Below are 21914 nucleotides of genomic sequence, written 5' to 3'. Positions count from 1 at the left end.
ACTCATTGAAACTGCAGATTATCCCCATCAGACGCTCAGTATTTGCCAAGCTGAATTAAATGGGATTTCTAGAACTGAAAGGATAATTTTGGGATACCTCAAAATGGCTGAACAGCTCAAAGAAATCAGAAAATGTATTTTGCTTTGTGTTTTTGGCCGAAAAGAAAGAATACTTCCCTCTCTTTGTAGAAAACACCATAATACTTCAGGTTACAATCATCTGAAAGATGATTTCTTACAGCTGAATAGATAAATGGTAAAGATTCCAGTTTTGTACTCTTTTAAGGCTCAGTTTTTGCTCTCAGTATGTGTCATGTTCCTACCAGGGAAAAGAAAGGTTGCTCTTCTGTGATATCCAGAGAGCAGAGGGAGTAATTAAGTACTAAGATTGCAGTATTTTGTACTGTTTATGAAGATGCTTATGAAAATTGTTTCCTGTTATCAAAAAGACACAGTGTCCAAAAATGACGTTCCTTTTATAAGATCACATCATTGGAAACACTAAGGGTTCTCTCTTCTCCTGGACAAACACAGCCTCTGTAAGGTCACACAACCCTCTAGACATAAGGACAAAGACATTTTTGGACGATGATGTGTAAGTGTTCTTTACACACTTTCTACATTATTTGCACTTTCTCTATTTGCATCATTACTCTGAGAAGTTTATTAGTAATATAGGATAGATGACTATAAGCACTAAAATGTTATGTAGGAGACATTAGAAGTCTATGTTTATCTCTGCTGAATGAGACATTGAAGACTTGCTTATCTCTTCACGCTTAATTTTTCCTGTGTGACTTCTGTGAGACTGCATTTTGATCTTCTACATATAACTGCTCTTCCAGCAACATGTAGTCACTTTGTTCTATAGCTTAGGATCCTGAAAGTTTTGATTCTATTCCTCTGAAATCTGGTTGAAGGAATCATCTACTTTGTAGAAACCCTGTTTATATTCCTTGGTAGGTTTTTGCATGCAAGTAACAATTAATTGATGTGATTGTGAAGGACCAATGCTCCCTTTTATTTAGGGGCTGCTTAATGTTTTGTTTTCGCACCATAAATTTAGTGAAAATTACATAAGCTTCTCGAAAATGTAATAATAAAATTTCACCACAGCTTTTTAAACTCCATTCTTCAATATCATGTTTCTACAAAATTAAAAACTATTTTAAAATAACATATGACTCCAGAGAAAAAGTAAATGGTTTACTTTTGAAATAATATTACAATATTTTAATAATAAGAGTCTGCAGCTCTGAAATTGAAGTGGATGTCAGTCTCTTTTCCCAGGTAACAAGGGAAAGGACAAGAGGGAATGGCTTCAAGTTGTGGTGGGGCAGGTTTAGATTGGATATTAAGAAAAACTTCTTCATCAAAAGGGTTGTCAAGCATTGGAACAGACTGCCCAGGGAAGTGGCTCACTAACCATCCCTGGAAACATTTAAAGGGTGTGTAAATGTGGCACTCAGGGACACTGTTTAGTGGTGGACTTGGCAGAGTAAGGGTAATGGTTGGACTACATCTTCGAGGTCTTTTCCAACCTAAACAATTCTATAATTCTAGAATTCAAATAAATGACACCTATGCAAAAGGAATCATACGTGTTCCTAGTATGAATAGAGGAATGAATAAAATGAAACATAATATGATTTTAAAAGAATGACCATATTTATTTTCTATTAAAACAGACAGTACATCAAGATTGAAAATATAAATATGAAAATTATTGCACAGTTAGCCAACTACCCTGGTTTGGCAGCAATATTTTACAACATCATTGCGCAATAATATGCTCTGGCAGATTAAACTCTACAAAAATCCATGATGTGTACCTTTTCTGTTTACATCATAAATCATCCTACAACAGTAAGATAATTGTTCTGGCGTATGTATAAAACATCATACAGTAATATGATACATGCTTTATGAAAGCTGGAAAGAAGGAAAAAAGAGAGAATGTCTCTTAATGCTTCCCTTAAACCTTTGACTCAAAGTTAAGCAACAGATATTCACCTCCCCATTTGCAGTCATTTAACACAGGCAGTTCCAAGTACACATACAAATACACATATATTAAGAGGTTTTGTTATAAATAGCTATTGCTTTAACAGGCAGATTCAAATATACAATCTTCTGTATGTCTTTAAAAAAATAATGTCCCAGTTCAGTCTATAAAAAAATATAAGTTTGTCCATTCTTAATTAGAATGTGACTTGGTGAATGTCCCAAAGAGTTTGTCCCAGTGGGTGAAGTAAGGAGCATAGTTTGATTTGAATTTGAGATGGTGGAGATCATGATGTGGTGCTCCTCCATACAAACCAAAAGGTACAAGTCGGTGAGTTGACCACGGAAGGTCATATCCTGAATGGTCCTCTACCGACAAAAAAATGTTTACAAGGAAGAAAATCATTTCTGTCAAAGGATGGCATCCAAGGAGCAGTGGGTTAATAGCAGCAAAAAATCCCAGTGAGAGTAACTCCCATACACTGGAATACTGCGTAGTAAGGGCAAACGTCGACACATGCTTGTGATGCACCTTGTGGAAGGTCTTGTAGAGCCAAGGCACCTTGTGATGAAGCAAATGCCACAGGAAATATTCAAAATCAAATAGCAGCAGGCAAACCGTTACTTGCAGCAGGACCTCAGGCAGCGCTGGAGCCATCACTGGTAGATTCATTGGTCTCCAATACCAGTGGAGAAATGTCACTGGGAAGATCAACACAACGTGGTGATACACACTTTGAATAATGCAAGGCACCATCATTCCAAGTGTTGGATAGTTCTGTGGCTGGATTTTGTATTTTCTCAAGTTTGGTAGTCTAATGCTTAAGAAGTCCAGCGCAATATATGGAAGACAGAAAGCCATGTATGCTGTAAAAGAAAACAGCACTGGAAAAAATGGTGACTTGATCAATGGCTCCTTTGCTGCGACAAAGTCCCAAAGAGACTGTAGGCACAGCCTGTGCCGCCGTCCCTCCATCATGTAGCGGAGCAGCGCTCCGTCTGGCAGGCTGCAGTTCATGCTGATCGCAGTCTGAGAGGGCTGTTAATCCCGCAGCCTTTATCTGCTCAAGAAATAGCTCCGCCCCATCAGAAATCCTCCTTACATAGTAACATGCCGCTTTAAAGAGGAAGTTCCTTTCCTGTATACAGAGGTGATATAATGCATTACAATCTCAGAGCAGAATTAGCTGGCCAAAGTAATCACAGAGCTCTACAAGAGACTCGCAAAGAAGGAAACACAAGCAGAAGTGGAGAACTCTTAACAGTGGAATTCAAAGAAAGAGGGATGGAAAATTTTCCACTCCACTTAGTGCAGACACTTGAAAAATTGCTGTTTGTTACTAATTTTAAACTGCGTCATCATCCTTCATTATCTTTTTGCCTTTATAGTTAAGGAAATACAAATCAGCTTTTTTTTTAATATGTGACTGTTACCAAAGATGTATGGGTACCTAAACACCTGGTCTGACTTGTGGATATGTGGTCAGTAATGGGTGTGTGCAAATACACGTTTTCTTAATGATCCCTTGGTTATACAACAGGCTTAGTCAAAACCTTAAGGAGACCTACACTATGCTCCCAGTCTGAATGTGGTGGCTGTGACTTATCTCCACCTACTTTTGAGGCCATGTTCTCCTTCATGCACTTGTACTTGACATGGAAAAATTTTAGAGTAGATGCAAAATTGAGCCAATAACTTTTGAAGAACAAAGTATCTCCCTGCTTTGGAGAACAATATAAGGTAACACCTCACTACACTTCCAGACAGATACCTAGTGACAAGTATTATTGCATTATTACAAGATTCACTCCACATCTCCACAGGTCTTTGAGCAAGATGATATGGAAATCCTCTGTTACCTGAGTATCAAACTAATGTAAGCAATTAAAAGGTGCACCAGTTAGACCTATATCCTTTAAAGGATCTCCCTGTGACCACAGGCAAGCACATGGCAGACAGAAACTAGCAAGCTTGACTCCCAACATTTCTAATTTGCTAAAAATATTTTAGGGGTAAATGATGGAGGTTTTGATTTAACCACTAAGACATCACTTCTTTTGTGCTTTTAGAAAAAGAAAAACAAAGCTTTGAACACTTAGGGAAACAAAGCCTGCCACCAGCTTCCTATGAACTCACTTTTGTAGGTACAGAATTTATTCTACTGTTGGAAATGAGCTCAACTTCCTGGATGACTTTATTAGCTTGTTCAGATGATTTTAGTTCTTTGCTAATCAGAAAAGAAATCTGATGGGGGAAATGGGAGAAAGATTTTCCTTGCTTCTCGATAATTAAGAATGATTAATTAGCAGTGAGCTTTTCTGAATATGCATGAACTTGTAACACTTAAGTTTGCTTTCAGCCTCAACCATTTTCTCTTCAGTAGATTTTGCTCTTTCCTTAGGCTTCAAGGGGTTTGCTGAAACAGTAACATTAGCTGCGCTATTATCCAGGTAATCAGAATTTCTTTGTTGGAGACAGGTCCACCTGTCCCACATATATTTTGGAAATAAATTCAGATTCTTCGCTATTGTGAAACTGTTTTGTTGAATTCAATTAATTCAGACTGTTAATTGTAGTGAAATTAAAACCCATTAAGAGACACCAATCTAACAGATGAGGATCTATATCCAAGAGCTTAATTTCAATCTTCTGACTGCATTTTATCCTGATCTCTATTTCACAATAAGGATATGAAAAATGCATTTGTAACATAATCATCATCTGGGTCTGAGAATATTCATGTGATTTCTGTTGATTTATACAGCTATAATCAGAAATTAGGTTTCCCAGATGGGACACGTGATTCTCGATTTCATTAGAATTATGAAGGGACTAAATTTATTCTATACTGTATTCCATGTCTGCCTAAAGGGAGATTGACAGTAATTGCTCAACTATCTTAAAGACACTCCCCTGACTAATCCCTACAGCCATGTCAGGTTTTAGAACCACTGCTGTCTACAAACTAAATTTTAAAGAATAGGCATTTTGCCCGCAGTTTAGGTCATAGAAAAATATTCTGAGGTCCCTTAAGGAAGAATAACGGAGTTCTGCAGTCCTGTTACGAGTATATCCTGCAACACAAATCCCAAGCAAGGCGCAAGAGAGCAGCACTTACCTGGGAGGCTGGCGCCGCCCAGAGCCGGGTCCGCACCGAGACCGGCCCCGCGGCAATGGGCTTCGCCACGGGAATGGGCTCCGCGGGGATGGGCCCCGCGGGGATGGGCTCCGCCGCACGGCTCCCCCCGCTGGGATCCCGGCCCCGCTCACCGAGCGGCTGCGCTCGGGAGAATGAATCCTCATGCATCAGAGAGGGCAAAACCTCATCCTCCAGAAACCGTGTCCAAGACGTTTGACTCGGCCACCAAAACGCACTTATGGCACATCTCCGTTCCGCTCACTTCAGTTTCTTGGTCAGCGTAAGGTACAACGTGAAGAAAAGACCGAGTACGCACAGATCCTTTCCGTACTTAATTCAGCAACACAACCCCAGCTTTTTTCACTCAACTTACAATGCTGCCAAACTTTCCCATGTGTTACAAGAATCTAAATGGTTCTCTCAAAAGCTCAAGACTCCTGCTACAGAGTTTAGGTTGAAGGGCACATAGTTTGGAATGAGGCCCCACAAAGGGTCTTAAATAGATTCCACATGAGCACAAGAGGCAAGCACCTACCCAAGGCTGCACTGTTAGGTACGAGCTACAAGGTAAAGGGAAATACTACCGTGGGTAGGAAAATGAGAAGTTAGCAGAAAACTAGAATCAACATACTGAAATTAATACAGCAGCAGAGGGGAAAATGCATTTTCTTTCCTCCTCTTCTCCCCCTCTGTATGGTAGGACTGTTGTTGTACCAGAAGTAAGGCAATATCGCAGTGCATGCTGAGCCTTCTAGCGGGAAAAGGGTGCTGGGGAAGAAGGATGGTACCTTGCTCAGGACCAGTACCAGGGAAGCAGGACAGCCACCAGAGCAGAGGGAGGGAGCGGCAGTCCCTGCTCTCGTTTTAGAGGGAATCGTTACCATGCTGGGCACACACGGTCAGTCCGAGGTGCTCACACCGCGACTCACCTGATCCCGGGGCCGGAGCTCGGGACGCTCCGATCCCGGCGCGGCGGCGGCTCCGGGGGCGGGTCCCGCGGCCCCCCCGCGGCCGCTCCGCCGCACCAGCGCCCCCCAGCGGCGCCCCCTGCAGCCGCACCCCCGCCGCTCCCCCCCCGGCACAGCGGGCACAGCGGGCACAGCGGGCACAGCGGGCACAGCGGGCACAGCGGGCACAGCGGGACGCGTCCTTCGGTCAAACGTCCGGCGGGAACAAACTGTACGCTGCTTCGCAGCAGGACAAAAGGCTGGTAGGCACGGCCTTATAGCCGTATGGGTTTGCAGGGAAAGAGGAGCTTCGCGTATTTACCACTTTTAAGCTTTTTCATGGGTTGGACTCAACGATCTTATAGGTCTTTTCCAACCTAAATGATTCTATGATTCTAACCTACAGTCCCCTTCTATTTAGTTGTTCTGTATATTCAAGTGCGGGATCTGGATACAAAGAAGAGACATGAGACTCCTCACATCCCAGGCAAGCAGCTTGAAACCTGAGCCCGTGGGGATGCTGAGAATTTGAGAATGAAGAACACATATTCCACTTCAGTTTTGATTAAAAACTTTAGCCTAAACACAAAATACTTTTCTCATCAGAACCCGTTGTCTTTATCAAATTCTTAATCTCCACCTCCCCAACTAAGCTTAACTCTGTTTTATCACCAACATTTGCTGATGTTATCACTAGCCATGGAATCACTAAGTAGCATAAAAATGCTCTGCCTGCAGCTAGTGCATCATTCAGTAGACTCCATTAACATACACACACTCCACCATCTTAGGCCTTCTGCATGAAATAAACAGTGTGAATGTACTTGCAGATGACTACAAAAAAATTCAAGTTCCAAGCACAAACGTGAGGACAAAAACGTGTCTTTACATCTGTGTTAGCCCTCACAGGTCCAATTGTTGTCATCTCTAAGTCAAAGCTGTGGATTGTGTATTGTCTTCAGATGCGCACAGGTCTGTGAGTCTGACAATGCGTGAGCTGAACAGGGACTACTTTCTTCTGGCTTTCTAGCAAAGTTTGATCATGTCACTAAATGCTGAGACCAAGTTAGATGAAGGTGTCCAGTGCCTTCTGTTAAGCTAGTGCACTTTTATATTATCCAAAGCTGATGTCCAGCCAACCTTCAATATCATATATATACACACACCTGTAACACACAGATGTTTATAAAACAGACAATAAGCATGTAAGATTTGCTTAGAAAAATGTACCATCCACTGCTGCTGATTCTTATTAGATCAAGCTTCTCGCTCTTCTCCTCTGTGTTCAAGGTGTCTTATTTTGCACATTTCTTTCCACTGACATCTCTGCAACCTTGTGTCACACAGTGCTTGTAACTTCAGTGAGCCAGGGAGAGCACAGCAGCTCACAATATTCATAACCATCCCTGCTCCAGTGAGGGAGAGAAGCTCCACAATGGCTTTTATTTCCAGGCACATCAGCTGACAAAGGTGGCAACATGTAGGATTTAATACACTCCACTGTCTTGACTGCACAACTATAGTATTCAGAACGTACAGAACAGTATAGACTCAGCATATTTATTACTGTAGGCGAAGGTGACAAAGGTCAAAAGCTGGTTCAAGTGTGCCATGGCAAAGATTAGTTCCCTGACTTAATGTGTGGTTATATGCTATTTGTGAGATTACCAAACAACCTGTTAAGCAATCCAATTACCCAAGGTTTAAGAATATGATACAAGAAGCTTCCACCCTGTCAGTGGTTTGAAAGAAGCCTCACCTGGAGGCTTAGAAAATTACTCTGTCTTGTGCGCAATTATTTACAAGTACTACCTTATTTAGTCTTGCAAAACAACAAGAACAGCCTTTTAGGTTTGGTTTGGGAAAAAATTCTTTCAAGGAAAAAGTAAAATGAAGCTTACTTGGCTATTTTACTTTTTTACTGTGCTTGTTTTATGGATGACAAGCTGTGAAAAACAGACTTGGCTTTCTGGATTCTGTCCCAAAGATTCACATGCGTTCATGAAACAGGAAGTGAAACACGCCACACCACTGCAAATGCCAAGCAGGTCTCATGTTTATTGAAATATCTCAAGCTTAACAAACATGATGCACATGGCTCTTGCCATATCACATACTCTCACAACAGCTAAGTTAGCCACCTCGGATTCCTATAGAAGCTTCCTTTCAGCACAGCAAAGTGAAGCAAATCTGGCTGATACAAATATAAAGCAAACTTAGAGGTCCTGCTAGGAATTGCAACCAAAATATCCTGAACCAATGAACCACTTTTTCCTTAAACAACACCTGACAATTCCCTGAGTCTGAATTAGTAATAAAATAAATCCAAACAAATAAGCCCTAATTTATGGCTTATGTATATTTTTTCAACTTTTTTTTTTTTAGTAAAAAAGCATGGCTCAGTTTAAAATGCACAGTTTCCTATACCATGTAGAAAGGCTCTTTATCCTGTTGGGATTACTGACAGAAATCTGTGTTGAATCCAACGCTGGCACAGAAACTATCACCTGCACTGAGGCAACTAGCTCTGGAGATTGTTCATTTGGCATGGAACTTTTAGGCATCTCAGAGGAGCAAAAGTCCTCTGCATAGTCAATAGAAAGAGCTCCCAAGTAAGAACTCTGAGGCAGATGTGAATACTCTTCCCCATTAAATGGGGGCTTAGCCCCAGTTTAAAGTGGAAACTAACAAATGGAACTGCTGTTAATACTGTCAGACTTCTCCAGGCTGTTGTACAGTTCCTGAACACACTGGTGGGGAGCACCATATAAACAGTTAAGAAGTAAATTGATCTTCAAAGCAGCACGTGATTAAGGGGGAAAGTCCACACAAATTAAGTCACTCAAGCTGTAGAATTAATGCTTTGGCTCTTCTCCCACCAGTAGTTGACTGGGAGAGCTTGTTTTCTAGTTAGTGGTCAGTGCAAAATGCAAGTATATGTTACGTCATTCTCCTTGAAAGCCATAACCTATTGACAAAGTTAACTGAAAGTGGTTTTCTTTGAACCACTACTCTTATTCCAGGAATCTGTGAGAGCAAATAACAACCTGTATCCATAGCTGGTACGTGAAACATGAAAGGCTTCAGGGACATCATTAAATCAAGAAAATGCAGCAATGAATCAGTCCCAAAATAGGACATTTTAACAGACAGTGGTCATCTCTGGCTTCATGACAGTTCTTCTGGGCAGTATTTAAAAAGAAAGTAATCTGATGTAGCTAGCTTTTATGTGACGGCTAAAATAACACAGCCAAAAGTCACTAAGTGCTTTGTAAAGTGCCAGCACCAAATGGGTCACTGCAGTACATGGAGTACTTGTGAAAGGTACTCAGAAACGGCAACATACTGAGAAATGGCAGTGTTTTATGCACAGTGAAATACTTATTGTTTTAATTTTTAATTAACCTGATGTGCTGAATGGACTAACTTGTCTTTCAGACATGTAACTAAATTTATGTGCACATGACATACTCCTTTTGTGCTAAGTCCTACTGCTGTGTTTTGAGTACCATGCCACTGTGTGCAAAATCAGCAGAACACTATGAGGAGAGAGAAATAATACTGAAAAAAACCAACCAAATATGAATCTGATTCACTTGTCATTGCTGGCATTTTAAAAATGCATCATACTAAACAATGTAGCATTATTGCCAGAAGAGTGTATTTTCCAAAAAAAAAGACAAATTCTTAGTGAAGTAATATTCTGAAATACCATGTCAGTTTAGACATACTTCCTGATCATGTTAATTATTTCATTATACATGCGGTAAGGTGCATCAAGGCCCCAGATGAAATCCAAATGTTCCCATTCTGGAATGTTTTTGTGGTAAGCCAAATTTGTGATCTGAGTGAGCAGCATAGCAACATCCTTTGGGTCTGCCAGCCAGTCCTGTCCACCAGTCCACACTGCAGTTGGTACAGTCATCTCTTTTATTTTGTAGAAAGGAGGAGTAGACTGAGAAGGGGGAAAGTGAAAACAAAAGCATTAGAAAGAGAAAATCTTCAGTAGGATTCTACTTTGCAGTGTAACACAGTACTAACAGCAAGAATGTGTCAGATTCTCATTTTCTCTTTTGGGCAGCTAGAGATGGAGGTGGAGTCCTGACTCAACCAAAAATGTAACTGCAAGAGTCCTGCAATATTACAGCATGCCTAGCAGTAAAGACATGGTTTGAGGAGTTTACAAGACAGCAGGGTAGCAGAAGTCTCAGAGAAGGCATCCTGTTCAAGGTATTGTGCGCAGCAATTTAGAAATAAAAATGCATGAAGGTTAAACAGGCTAAAGATAAGCAATGCACATGAACTGACACTTTCTGCCTAATGATAAGTGCAGAGGATCTCATGATCTAGGATGGCAGGACTCCCCCTCAAGAAGCAGTGTGCCTCCATATCTTCATATCCAAGGATGAGCTCCATACTGAACTAGGGCTACCTCAGAGCTCTACAGTCCTTTCTTTTTTTTTTTTTTTTTTTTTAAAAAGCAGATCTCCAACCTGGTTACTGGATAACACTAATGGCTCTTCAGCATGCAGCATAAACACAGTACTGAGAGAAGTGCCCGAGGACTATTTTTTTATGACACTCAAGAATTATATCTGTAAAAGATGTCTACCTGGTTGTAGTGAGCCATATTTGCAGCCTTGCTTCCCCAGTCATAAGCTTTGAGTTCCCCAGTTTTCACAGCCTAGAAATAAACAAATACACATACAAAGAACCTCAACACTGCCACAAGAATTACAAAGTGCAGGTTGTCTGGACAACTGGCAATGGCAACCAACACACACAACAGTGGAATACCAAGTATTGAAGTGTCACTGCTTTGCCCAATGTCACAGGAGTGGGAAACACTAACATTCAATACCATTAGACTTTGTTCCTTAAGGTTCCAAATGCTCTCATAGCAATAGTAGAAAAGATTAAGGAAAACAGTTTAGAGTATCCAAAGCCAGGATGTGGCAACTCCATGCTTACTTCTCATACATTTACCTTGCTGTCTAAATATGTATTAACAGAGCATGGAGATTTCTTAGAAAGTCTGCTCTGCATGATTTACCATCTATTTCTGAGAAACAGATGTCTATATAACAAGGATCTGGAAAAAAACCAAATCTTCACAGATTTCTTTCCGAGCCAAGAGTTGAACAGCCTTGTAGAGCAGAACACATTGCTTCTGATTAGGCGACCAAGTCCAGCTACAAGATCACAGATAGTACTGAACACTGCTTCTGTGGCAAATGTTTCATTTGCCAATCTGCTGAGCAAGCTTCAGGCACAACAGTATCACAGGCATTAAACTGTGCATTGAGATGAAATTCAAAATATACTAATAAAATATAAAATGAAGCCAAACAGAATAGAATAGAAAACCTCCTGTTTTTCACTGGCTAAAAATATAACTTGTAATCAAAACACTGTTTGCTGAAAGGGAAACAAATACTTGTCACAGCATCTCTGCGAGTTAAGTTATTCTGTTGTATTTTTTGTTGGTCTGAAGTACTTACAGTTAGCATATTTTCAAAGAAGTAGGGAAGAAGGGTGAACCACTGTAAGTCCTTACCATGAAAGCAGACAACACCTGCTGTTCTGACAACTGTCAGTTCCAAATTTCACTTGGGCTATGCTGCATATATATTTTTGGCATTTTATTCCATTTAAATATCAGAGGCATCAATATTCTACAAACAAGCTAGAATCATGGACATGTCAGATTCTGCAAACTCTACCTGGCTCCAGTGGATCATGTTTTGGACAGATGTTCCTGCAGGGCAATGTGTCGAATACACATCCACTCGGCTCTGCAACAAGATAATTAACATGTTTTATTCCTCATAGTGCATCAGTTCTACTCATTGTTGCTTCCTGAACAACTAACAGAAACTATTCCATTCCTCTTAAAACTGTTATAAACAAAAGTTAAGTGGAACCATAAATACAAACGAGATAAAAGGTTCAGACATTTGGGGGGATTAACTACAATTAACTGCAGAACACTAAAGCTGAATTTTAAACCTAATAATGATATCCCTTAAGTTTTTATATATTTAGAAAAGAGAGTGCTGATATTGTAAGAATTGGGAGCACATAACTAATATTTAGATGGACGTTCAGAAATGTTGCTACTCTACATTTAAACTAGCAGCTGTCAGTCCAAAGTGGTTCAGAACTTCATACACTTCTTATTTAGAAGTACAGAGTAGCACAGGGAAATTTAAATCCTAACAGAAAAAAAATATTATCAACCATTAAAACTATGAAAACTCTATGCGTTGGGCAAGGAAATATTGAAAAACTGTACTTTTTACCTTGATATAGGTTACAAAAAATGTACACTTTTGCATATAGAGTGATTAAAAAAAGATAAATATCTCACTCCAGTAAAAAATTTCTCAGCTTTCATTTACCTGTGGTTAAACTGATATCAGTTTTTACTGATTTCAGGGAGCTGGAAACACTTTAAGAAGCACTATAAAAAAATGCAGTCTCACACCACTTGCTGTTAACCAGTTTTTAGATAACAAAACAAGTTCTGCGAACAAATCCTTTGAAACTAGAGATGCAGATGAAGCCATCAGCAGGATCAGAAACTGGTCCCAGAAAAAGTAATTGCGCACATTCACCAAGAGACCGGAAAACTTCAACAGTACTCTTAAAAAGTTGAAAATTATATTTTTATTCCTCAGTTCCTTGCAAAAGGAAGCAAATACTTGCCCCATCATATTAATTAATTTCTCTGATCCTCTTCCCCAAAAGATCTAAAATAATGTATTTTAGTTTTCCAGTAACATTTTAAAAGGTTAATTCTATCCATCCCAACTGGGGAACTAACCTATACAAAGGAAAGACATTAATCCAAACTCAGTATGATGAAGGCAGCATTAATTAATGGTTTTCTAATTACGCTAAAGGTCCATCAGTACAGTGACACACAGTCAATACTGTGTTAGAGTTCACCATAATTTAGCTATTAAAAAACGTCACTGGAACACACCATATTCAAGTTTCTCTCATTAAAACCACATAGAAGAAAGAATAAGTTGCCACAAAGATCATCAAGAATTCTGTGGGTGCAAACATGGGTAGCAAGCCACTTCAGCACAGAATTCTGCGGGAGGAATTGCTTCTTTCCAAACATGTCCTACAAAATAACAAACACACAGGACAAACATGTAATTGCATAGAATGACACGTTTTCAGTTTTTACACTACAACGTTCTTGATGTAATTATTTCCATTTGCACTGGTGACAGGTGTGTCCTATGAAAATTATTTATCTCCTTATCAGCCTTGTTTACAGTTCCATGGGAATGTCACAGTTAATGCTTCTGCTACAAAGTGTGCAGTCCATTAACCCCACGAAAAGTAAATGGGAACTGGTAAAATCTTGCAAGAATTCCAAACCTAACCTCAAATTCAAATCAAATTTAAATTCAGTATTTTACAGGAACACTGTACAGCTTCTTGTCATCAGAACTGTTTAGGGCTAAAGTATATTAAGCTGTGTCTGCTAATGTTAAATGGCTTTGTACTTGCAACTTCCTCTCTTCAACCCATGAGAGAAAAACAAGTTGCATGAGCTGTGGTGATCCCTTCCTCTTGATGGATATTTTTAAAATGTTCAAGGATTTTAAAATGGCCCACTGAGAACTTCCCTAAAAGTGACAGCTCTATAAAGATATGACTGACCCATGGGTTTGTCACTTTGAGGTACTCCATGCACTCCATTTTTTTGCAAGTCACCATGAGAATCAAGTTCCTCAGCACAACATGAACATCTGCACAGGGCACTGATCAGCCATTAGTCTCATTTGGCAAAGTTCATTATGCAAGGAACAGGAGATCACAATTGTTAGTGTCCCCTTTATGTTAACTGCCTTTGGACCAGGGAACTAATAATGTAGACAACACATTAAATCAGTACAAGGTACATCAAATGAGGGTTTATATCACAAAACAAACAGCTTTGTGTGGGAATCTCCATGGGTGGTGCCAAGAAAGTGATGGTTAAAAATGACACACAGCAGGGTGTTCACAATGTCTGACTTCAGGCACTTACTGCAGCCTGCCTACATTCCCCTTGATGTTAATGGGTAAAAGGTAAAATCCTCCAGAGGATGATTCACAGCATCTAAATAAAGCTGCTGCTCTTAATCACCCTCTGAAGGATCATCTTCCAATACTAGATGGTTAATTGTGAAACAATTCTGTTAAAGAGCATGACAATTCAGAAGTATTTTGTGTAAACATATCATATGACTCTTCCAAAACAGAGCAACTATTTAATTAATCGTGATTTCAGTAGCTTAAATTCTAGAAAAATGTTAATGGAAAAACATGTTTTTATTTCATCTATTAAGTTGTAATTGTAAAATACTACTTTAAACCAATGCAAATTGTCTCGCTAGACAGTAATAAAGCCAGAGAAGCCACTGCTGACTTCAAAAGCATCATTATGCTAAAACTGACTCAGAATTCTTGTCATACGTTACTCTCTAATCCACAGCTATTAACATTCTTTGCCATGCTAGAAGGGGGCATAGATCATTCAGCTTAAAACATTTACACTCAAATACAAACCTTGAGTAGCAGGTCAGGAAACACTCCCAATTTTACCAGAGGGCTAGTGGCAAACTTGACTGTAGCTACTGGTGCCAAGGCAAAAAACATTTTGATTTTCTTAGCCAGCTGTGGCAAAGTTGAAAAAGCAGCGAAAGCTGTAAACAATGTAAGAACAATTAACAAACCTCACTGTCACAAGTTAGATGAGATTTTTTCCTGGTAGGAATTCTACAAAAATCTATGAACAAGTGTGCCAAAGTATTTTTATATTAATAGTTTGATTGTAGTATCTAGGATCAATTTAGATAATGTAAATCAATCTAGTTACTACAAAACCCAAATTAAATGCTTCCAAAAAGCAAATTAATGCTTACTCACCCAACACGTCTAACTCTTTCTATTAGAAGGTCTAAAGCACATGCCTTACATACAGCAAAATATTCTGGAAATGGGAATCTTAATTCTATGTGTCTCATGAGTCTAATTTTGTTATGCACAGCTCATCAATTTGTTTTAATACAAGCCATTCTGCTGGATACCCATGACTTCAATTTATCATTTCAACACCCTTCCACTTTAAAGTAAACACAAAAGGTTAAGTATTTTCATTTTAATGCTGATGAATATTCCAGGAAGTAGCTAAAACCCAGAAGCAGTAGATTTCAAAAGCCCTACTTTTTCATCATTAAACCACATCTGTGGAACTTAATACCATTTCGAACACCGTATAGCCTAACAAATGCATCTCTTCACATACCCATTGTGGTGCCCTGTGAATGGCCAATGTAAAATACTTGTTCCTGGCCAGTTTTTGCCAAAATGAAGTCCACTGAGGCTGGAATGTCATACTTAGCCATTTCATCAAAGCTACAAAGCAAAGACAGAAAATCAGTTCTGTAGGTAAAGTTATCAGTGAGGAACAGCTGCACAGAGCTTCCCTGCACTGTTGTCTGGACATAAAGAAACACTTCTTTTGGCTGAAGCAGAACACTGGTTTTAGAGTCTTCACGTCAAGCACTGGTGAAAGCAATTCATGTTCTACTGACCGCTTGTGAATCTCAGCACACTGCACTGACCACAAAACTCCCCTTTACTGCCCCTACATATGTGACAGCACATGTAACAAGAAAAAAATATTTTGTACCTTCACAATGTGATTGAAGATAGCAAGACAAGGATACCTGAAAACCCAGAATTCTTCTTGTTTCACTGTGAAGTGTGTATGCTTCCTGGACCAAGTGTTCCCTCTGCTGTTTCCCAGCCATACATCATAGCCAGCGTCTGCCAGCATAAAGCCAAGGCTGTTGTAATCCAAATTTGTAATCCAGTTGCTGGCATCTGCAAGCAGACCATGCTGCAGAAATACAGCAGGCCTTGGACCTGAAAAATAAAGCATTTATCATGGCTTCCTGTTCATTTGGAATTGAATACCTAAGAGTAATTCAAGTGAGCCATTGCAAGTCTGTTTCAGACTTGCACTTTGAGTATTTAATTTACTTGATTTTATCTACTAAGACTAGCAATTTGTATAATAGTCATAATGCTATGAGATCACATGCTTGTTCACAAAAGCTACTTTTTATCATTAAGGATTTTAAACTAGCAGCTTGTTAGTTTCCTAACTTGAAGCTCAAAACAGACAACAAATACGCAAGAAGCAAAAAGGAGAAAAGCAGGAGCTACAAGAAAAATACAGGTAGCCCTTACAACTGTTTTAAGCTCACAAGGACAAAGCCAAATGGCCCAAACACAGAGGCTGTTAAACTACTTTGGACCCTTCTCCTGCTCCTACACGTGGGGAAGGCATTCCCACATATGTGCTACTGAGATCTTTGTGTTCCAGTTAAGACAATGCCAAACAAGTGTGCTGAGCTATGGAAATCTCTGCAACTGGTACTGATATTATCTCTATACAACTCCCTTCTATTACCAAAGCTCTGGCAGAACCTGAAGACCAGGTACTGAAGATCAGTAGCCAAAAAAATAATCTGTGTTTCAAAGGACTTTCTCCCCTTGACTTTAGTTATAAAAAACACAGCTAAGATGCATGTAGAAGTTAGGAAGACCCTCTTCTGACTTCCCCATCCTGAAAAGGTAAATGACACCTTCATGTGGAATACAGATCTAAAAACTGAAGGTTCCTGCTTCTACACAAGGAAAATAAATTAACATCTAATCCTTTAGGAGAAACATGTCCTTCAAAAAATACAAAGACCTGTCTCTGTTTCTCATAGTGATACAGGTGTTTTGGGTTTTACTTCTGCTTTAATAACTGAAATCAGATAACATGATAACTTTATCTCAATGCCAGAGATTACACAGGAATTTACAACCTCCAATGACACATCGCTCTTCTACAATACAGAATCACACAATGCTTCCTCCATTGATAATTTAGACTTGGATCTTTCAGCAGAAACAGCCAAATCAAAACTGTTTCAGTCACCTATACCCTCCATTCCAGGTCATCTCCATAAATATTTGCTGCAAGTTCCAAAAGGTAAATCAGCAATATTCCCCTTTTCTGGCAATCTTTATTCTTGTGATGGGGAAACTTTTGAATGCCTGCTTTTCTCATTTTGTTAGAAAAGCTCACAATGCATATTGTGAAACAAGTGGAGCAAATCTCCAGCTGTGCCAAACTGGCTCTGGAGACAGTACCGTTCAACACAACTGTTTACTCTGCTGCAGTAATATTAATTGATACTAATAGGATTTTCAAGCCTAACACTGAATTTGTTTCCCTTTTAGCTTTGATACCTTTCTCCCTTTTACTAAACTTATATAAACCTGCTTCTGATTTTTTGAAGAATAGGCTCTCCTCAAGCTGCTATTGCATGTTTCATAACATCGGAAGGGGAAGACTGTTTAACTGCTTTAATGCTTTAATTCTGTTCTCCTGTTAACCTCCAATTCCTGCCAGTTCCTTTTTCACTTCACTAAGTAGTCAGCAGATCTCCATGTGAATTCCACAATCATATGATAAAGTGACTTGGATGATAATAATTGTTTTCTATCACCTGTGATCTCAAAAACCCCAGAGGGGGAATAAAAAAGGCAGGTCCTTAAACTACTCTTTCTGCATAGAACATTTTATTCTCTTCACTATAAACCCAAGAAGTTGAAGACAGACTTATTTCCATGCCCTTCTTACCCATTCTGTGCAGTTGGTTTAGGTTTTTTTGTTAATATTAAAACCAAAAATCATCCACGTTTTGCTTTTAAGTTCTCTGGACATTTCTCTTTTTTTTCCCTGAAGAACTGTGGGTTTTCTTCCAAAACATCATGTGATACATAATTCCAAGGGATCCTATTCACATTATGCAGGTATTGCAAAAGAAAAATACGGCATATATACACTAAGTCAGCAGTAACACATCATTGGTATCTTTCTGAGAAAAGATACCAAGTCTATAAAAACTGAAGATCAACATGAACTTTGAAATCTTCATTCTCCCAGGAGCTCATACTTCCACAAATGTGCTCAGTAATCCTTGTTTTTAAAATTAAAGCACTCTGCAAAACGTGAACTTGGGGTCGAGGGTGCGGCAAGGGGAATGCGGAGAATTCCCAGAGGTCAGGAAACTTCTGTTTGCTTATGTCATCAATGAAGGATTCAACAAAATCAACAGGTACAAAGGCAGCCTGTCTTTTTCCTGTGGGCTTCTCTGAATTTAAGTACAAAGACACCTGCCAGGTTTGATGGGCCTCATCCATGCACTGATCTTTACACACCCCTTGTGAGAGACAATGGACGGTGCAAACATCCTAACCCACACCAAGCCAACAGATAAGGTCAGGAAGACTGTTGGTTGGCCTTTGGCAGGGGAAAGGGCTTTTCCACAGGTCTTGTTCACATCAAGGCTATAGGACAATCACTGATTTCTTTTTTGAGCTCCATAATTTTACCCCTAATCCTAACTTCTTTCAGTCCAAAGTATTCTAAGGAAGTGCTTAGAATATGTACAGTTTCTATTCAAATGGACTGCTGTTGTACAAATATCTGTATGAATGTTTATAAGGGATGGTGTCAAGACTGACACCAAACTCAGCCACTGCTTGTTCGCATACTCTGTTAACACCACATGCAGTGCATGAGGATAGCAAGTCAAAGGGTACACATCTCTCCTCTTCCAAATCTATTTGTCTCATTTTTAAAGCATTTCATCATCCAGTCCTCACTAAAACCTTTGCCCACATTGCTCCCTTATAAGCTTACATTCCTCCTATCCTTTCTCTCCCCTGCCTCCTCACCTGTACACCTCCTGTATCTCTTCCATGGTTGTACATCAGCTTTCACAGTAATCCTTACAGCTTCTAACAGCACTCTGGTAGCATGTGCCAATGCTCCCCCCAGGCCCCATCAAATCACATCCATAAAACAACCTGGCTGGGGGTTACTGACCTCAACTACCTGTTACACATCCTAATTTGCAATACATTTTTAAATGTTTTGTACTCAAGATATTCTGAAGCAATTTTATCCTTTTCTTTTTTAAGTTATTTAAGCAGCTGTGTGAAATATGACACCCCAGTAGAATGCAATATTAGTCTGGCTTGTACCTTACTGAAAAGGGAGCTTCAGAGAGGTTAAATTTAAGAAACAAATTCTTATTTTATGCAAAAATCAAGCAGTAATTATTTTGTGAATGTTCTAGTGAGAACTCCTGCAGTTTAGTTATACTGCACCAAAAGAGGTACATGACCTGGTCTGAAAACAGTCACACATTTTAAACAAACTTACTTGTTAAAAGGAACCATTTTTAAAAATGGGGGTTGAAATAACCCAACAACGGTACAACCAATATCTTTTCAAGAGACTTTACCACTTTAAAACACCAACAAATCTAAACCCTTATTTTTTACTTGCCAAAAAAAAAAAAAAAATCAACCAACCATGAACAGCTCTGTATTAATGACACAAAGAGATAACGCCAGGAAAACATAGCTTTTTAAATCCTTTTCCCTTCCTTTATTCAAGCCACTCTACAAGTGCCTAATCTATTTTGGCCACAACATTCACCAATAAAACCTTCTAACTGCATAGGCCATGTAGTCTTTAATCTTTTTCTGGATTATTACACAAGCAAAACTTTTATAAATCAACTGAGCTTTTTCACTACTTCCCATTTTTCCAAATGGACAGAAATCTTACCTTTGCTTCCCTCATGGCCTTTTCTTCCATAAGGAATTCTATTAATGGAAAGGATATACCCATCTTCTGTCGTCACTTCGTACTCCTCACTAGGGTATCCCCTGAAGGTGATAATTTCGCTCTGAGGAAAGAAAAGAAATCATCTTGGAGCCAGACTGTCAGGCTCCTCAGGAACATATGCAAAGTACTCCAGGTTTCTTCTAAAGACAGTGATGCAAAATTAAAGGACGTGGTAGGAATGTGCAATACCACCTGCCCATTCAATGCAGGCAGGTTTTCTTAATGAGACTTAGCCCAGTACAGAGTCAGGAACTAGCCAGCGCACAGACCTTATCCCAGGAATCTGAGAGGACTCCCTAGCCTGTCCCTAGCCACATGGTGCTTACAGCAAGAAAGAAGATGGAAGTGTTGACAAGGAGAGTATGGTAACAGGACAAAACACCGAGACGCAGATTTGGCAGACAAAAATTTAAATTGTCTGCTCTCAAGAAAACAAGTGTCTTCTGGTAATAAACAAGTGAGGGCAGAAAAAACTGGCTGGCACCACTGCGGCATATGGAAGGAGAGAAGGATGTGCTGTTTCTTACCTTTCTCTTCAAGCCTTATGTATGTTGCAGAGCTTTAAGTGACTTTGTTGACAAACCAAACAAGAAAATAACAATAAAAATCTCTACACTCATTTAACCCTATAATTTCATTATTAGATTCATCTCCTATTTCTTATGTCTTGGGCTTTAGGTTATTTTGATGCAACTCCATTAGGGCAGTGAGCTTGCTATTTAATTGGTTTTATGACATCAACCGTGTCTTGAGAAAATGTAAGAAATGCAAGACGTGATCAGAGTTCTACTCTTAGAGTTCTACTCTTAGACCGCTGGGCAAGGAAGGGGAGGAGAATTTAATTAAGCATGCTATTTCTTTTAAATATATCTTTCATTATCCACAGTGACATTAACATTCCAAAATGATATTAAGGCTAGCTTCTATTCAAATGCTGTTAGCCTTAGACTAAATGACTATTTTCAGTCCTCGAAAGTGTATTTGCATGATCCAAGCACTTCTATTCTTAAAGACCTCGAGCATTTCTAGCTTAAAGCACCTCCTCGCACATGTGAAAAAAATTGCACAGTTTAGATGGGGCAGAGGAAAGAGCAACTAATACCAGCTACCAACAGCTACCAACAGCAAATACGTTCACGAGTTGGCTACTGCAGCAGGAGAAGAATGAAGAGAGTAGATGCCGAATGAGGAGAAAAGCAGTTCTGGGTAACAACACGCGACCGCGGCGCTGAGAGCGCAAGTGTGCTCCGTGAACATCCGCTTTTCTAGCAATTAAGAAAGAATGTCCGGACTCTGGCAAAAACCCCATAGATCTGCGTCAGACAATATGTGAGAGAAAGATTCGCCACAGGCAACAGGGGACAAAGAAGGACCGGGAAGGACGAGAGGAGAAGAGAAGAGGACGTGTAAGCAGCGGGTGTGAGCAGCTGCAGCCCTGGGCTGGCGGCGCACAGGTGGCTGGAGCCTCCGGGGCTCTCTCCGCGGCTGCCGAGGTCGCCCAGCGCCCTCTGCGCCGCCCCTCGCCCCGGCACAGCCCCGGTACCGCCCGCGGCCGCGCCCGCTCACGAGGCTCGAGCACTTTTCCCCGCGCCGCGCCACTCACGATGTTCATGTTGGTTTCGGGGTCCACATTCCTCCTCCCTGCGGCGAACGCGCCCGAGCCGGCGATGCTCTGCAGCAGGAGAGCGGCGACCACCAGGCCCTGCATCCTGCTCCTGCAAGAACGATGCGGGACGCCGCGGGGAAGCAGAACCCGGCACGGCTGCGAGCGGGGCCGGTCGGGGATTATGTGCCGCCCCTCCGTGACAGGGGCGGGGGCAGCGGCGCGGCCGGCGGGACGAGGGCGGGGAGGCCGCCCCAGCAGCGGGACGAGCGCGGCGGGGCTGGGCGGGGTGTGTCCCGCACCCCGGCGCTGCCTTGGGCGGAGAGGGGCGGCTGCAGCCCCGCCGGGCCCGCCCATGCCCCGCCCGCCGCCGCTGCCGGCGCGGGGGCCGCCCGCCCCGCTGAGGCCCCCCCTGTCGCCCAGGGCAGCGCCGGGGTGCGGGACACACC

At 40.7% G+C, this 21914-nt stretch overlaps 2 protein-coding genes across 5 annotated transcripts; both read right to left on the bottom strand.

The window, feature by feature from the left end:
* Positions 1 to 1667: 1667 nt before the first annotated feature.
* CH25H (cholesterol 25-hydroxylase) lies at positions 1668 to 6138 on the bottom strand. Of its 4 annotated transcripts, none has more exons than XM_027672421.1 (2): positions 6074 to 6138; positions 1668 to 3143 (listed from the first exon to the last, which is right to left on the bottom strand). In XM_027672421.1, exon 2 carries the CDS (start codon positions 3020 to 3022, stop codon positions 2198 to 2200), a length of 825 nt encoding a protein of 274 aa, XP_027528222.1. In that variant the 5' UTR covers positions 3023 to 3143; positions 6074 to 6138; the 3' UTR covers positions 1668 to 2197. The 4 variants fall into 4 exon arrangements, with proteins under 4 accessions (XP_027528222.1, XP_027528220.1, XP_027528223.1 ...); XM_027672419.1 differs by lacking the exon at positions 6074 to 6138 and adding an exon at positions 5933 to 6067 and having other exon boundaries at positions 1668 to 4421; XM_027672422.1 differs by lacking the exon at positions 6074 to 6138 and adding an exon at positions 5933 to 6067.
* A 2313-nt stretch (positions 6139 to 8451) lies between these two features.
* LOC113961827 (putative lysosomal acid lipase/cholesteryl ester hydrolase) lies at positions 8452 to 21672 on the bottom strand. The gene is made up of 9 exons (XM_027672490.1): positions 21466 to 21672; positions 19803 to 19923; positions 15829 to 16027; positions 15405 to 15514; positions 14666 to 14802; positions 13080 to 13226; positions 11815 to 11886; positions 10704 to 10775; positions 8452 to 10046 (listed from the first exon to the last, which is right to left on the bottom strand). Exons 1-9 carry the CDS (start codon positions 21568 to 21570, stop codon positions 9813 to 9815), a joined length of 1197 nt encoding a protein of 398 aa, XP_027528291.1. The 5' UTR covers positions 21571 to 21672; the 3' UTR covers positions 8452 to 9812.
* Positions 21673 to 21914: the final 242 nt, after the last annotated feature.

This window comes from Neopelma chrysocephalum, unplaced genomic scaffold, assembly GCF_003984885.1.
Source record: "Neopelma chrysocephalum unplaced genomic scaffold, ASM398488v2 Primary Assembly neopelma1_97390, whole genome shotgun sequence".
In the NCBI taxonomy this organism is placed as follows: Eukaryota; Metazoa; Chordata; class Aves; order Passeriformes; family Pipridae; genus Neopelma; species Neopelma chrysocephalum.
Note: the sequence above shows the minus strand (reverse complement) of the source record. Positions and strands in the feature narration are given on the sequence as shown.

Bases quoted from the DNA above. Each gene is read 5' to 3' on its own strand.
- LOC113961827 (XM_027672490.1), bottom strand. From the start codon at position 21,570: ATGCAGGGCCTGGTGGTCGCCGCTCTCCTGCTGCAGAGCATCGCCGGC. The intron at 11,887-13,079 runs GTGTGTTCCAGT...ATCTTGTTGCAG, and splicing joins ATGAGAGAAACTTGAATATG to AGCCGAGTGGATGTGTATTC. The intron at 10,776-11,814 runs GTAGAGTTTGCA...GTTTATTTCTAG, and splicing joins ACATGATCCACTGGAGCCAG to GCTGTGAAAACTGGGGAACT.
- CH25H (XM_027672421.1), bottom strand. From the start codon at position 3,022: ATGAACTGCAGCCTGCCAGACGGAGCGCTGCTCCGCTACATGATGGAG.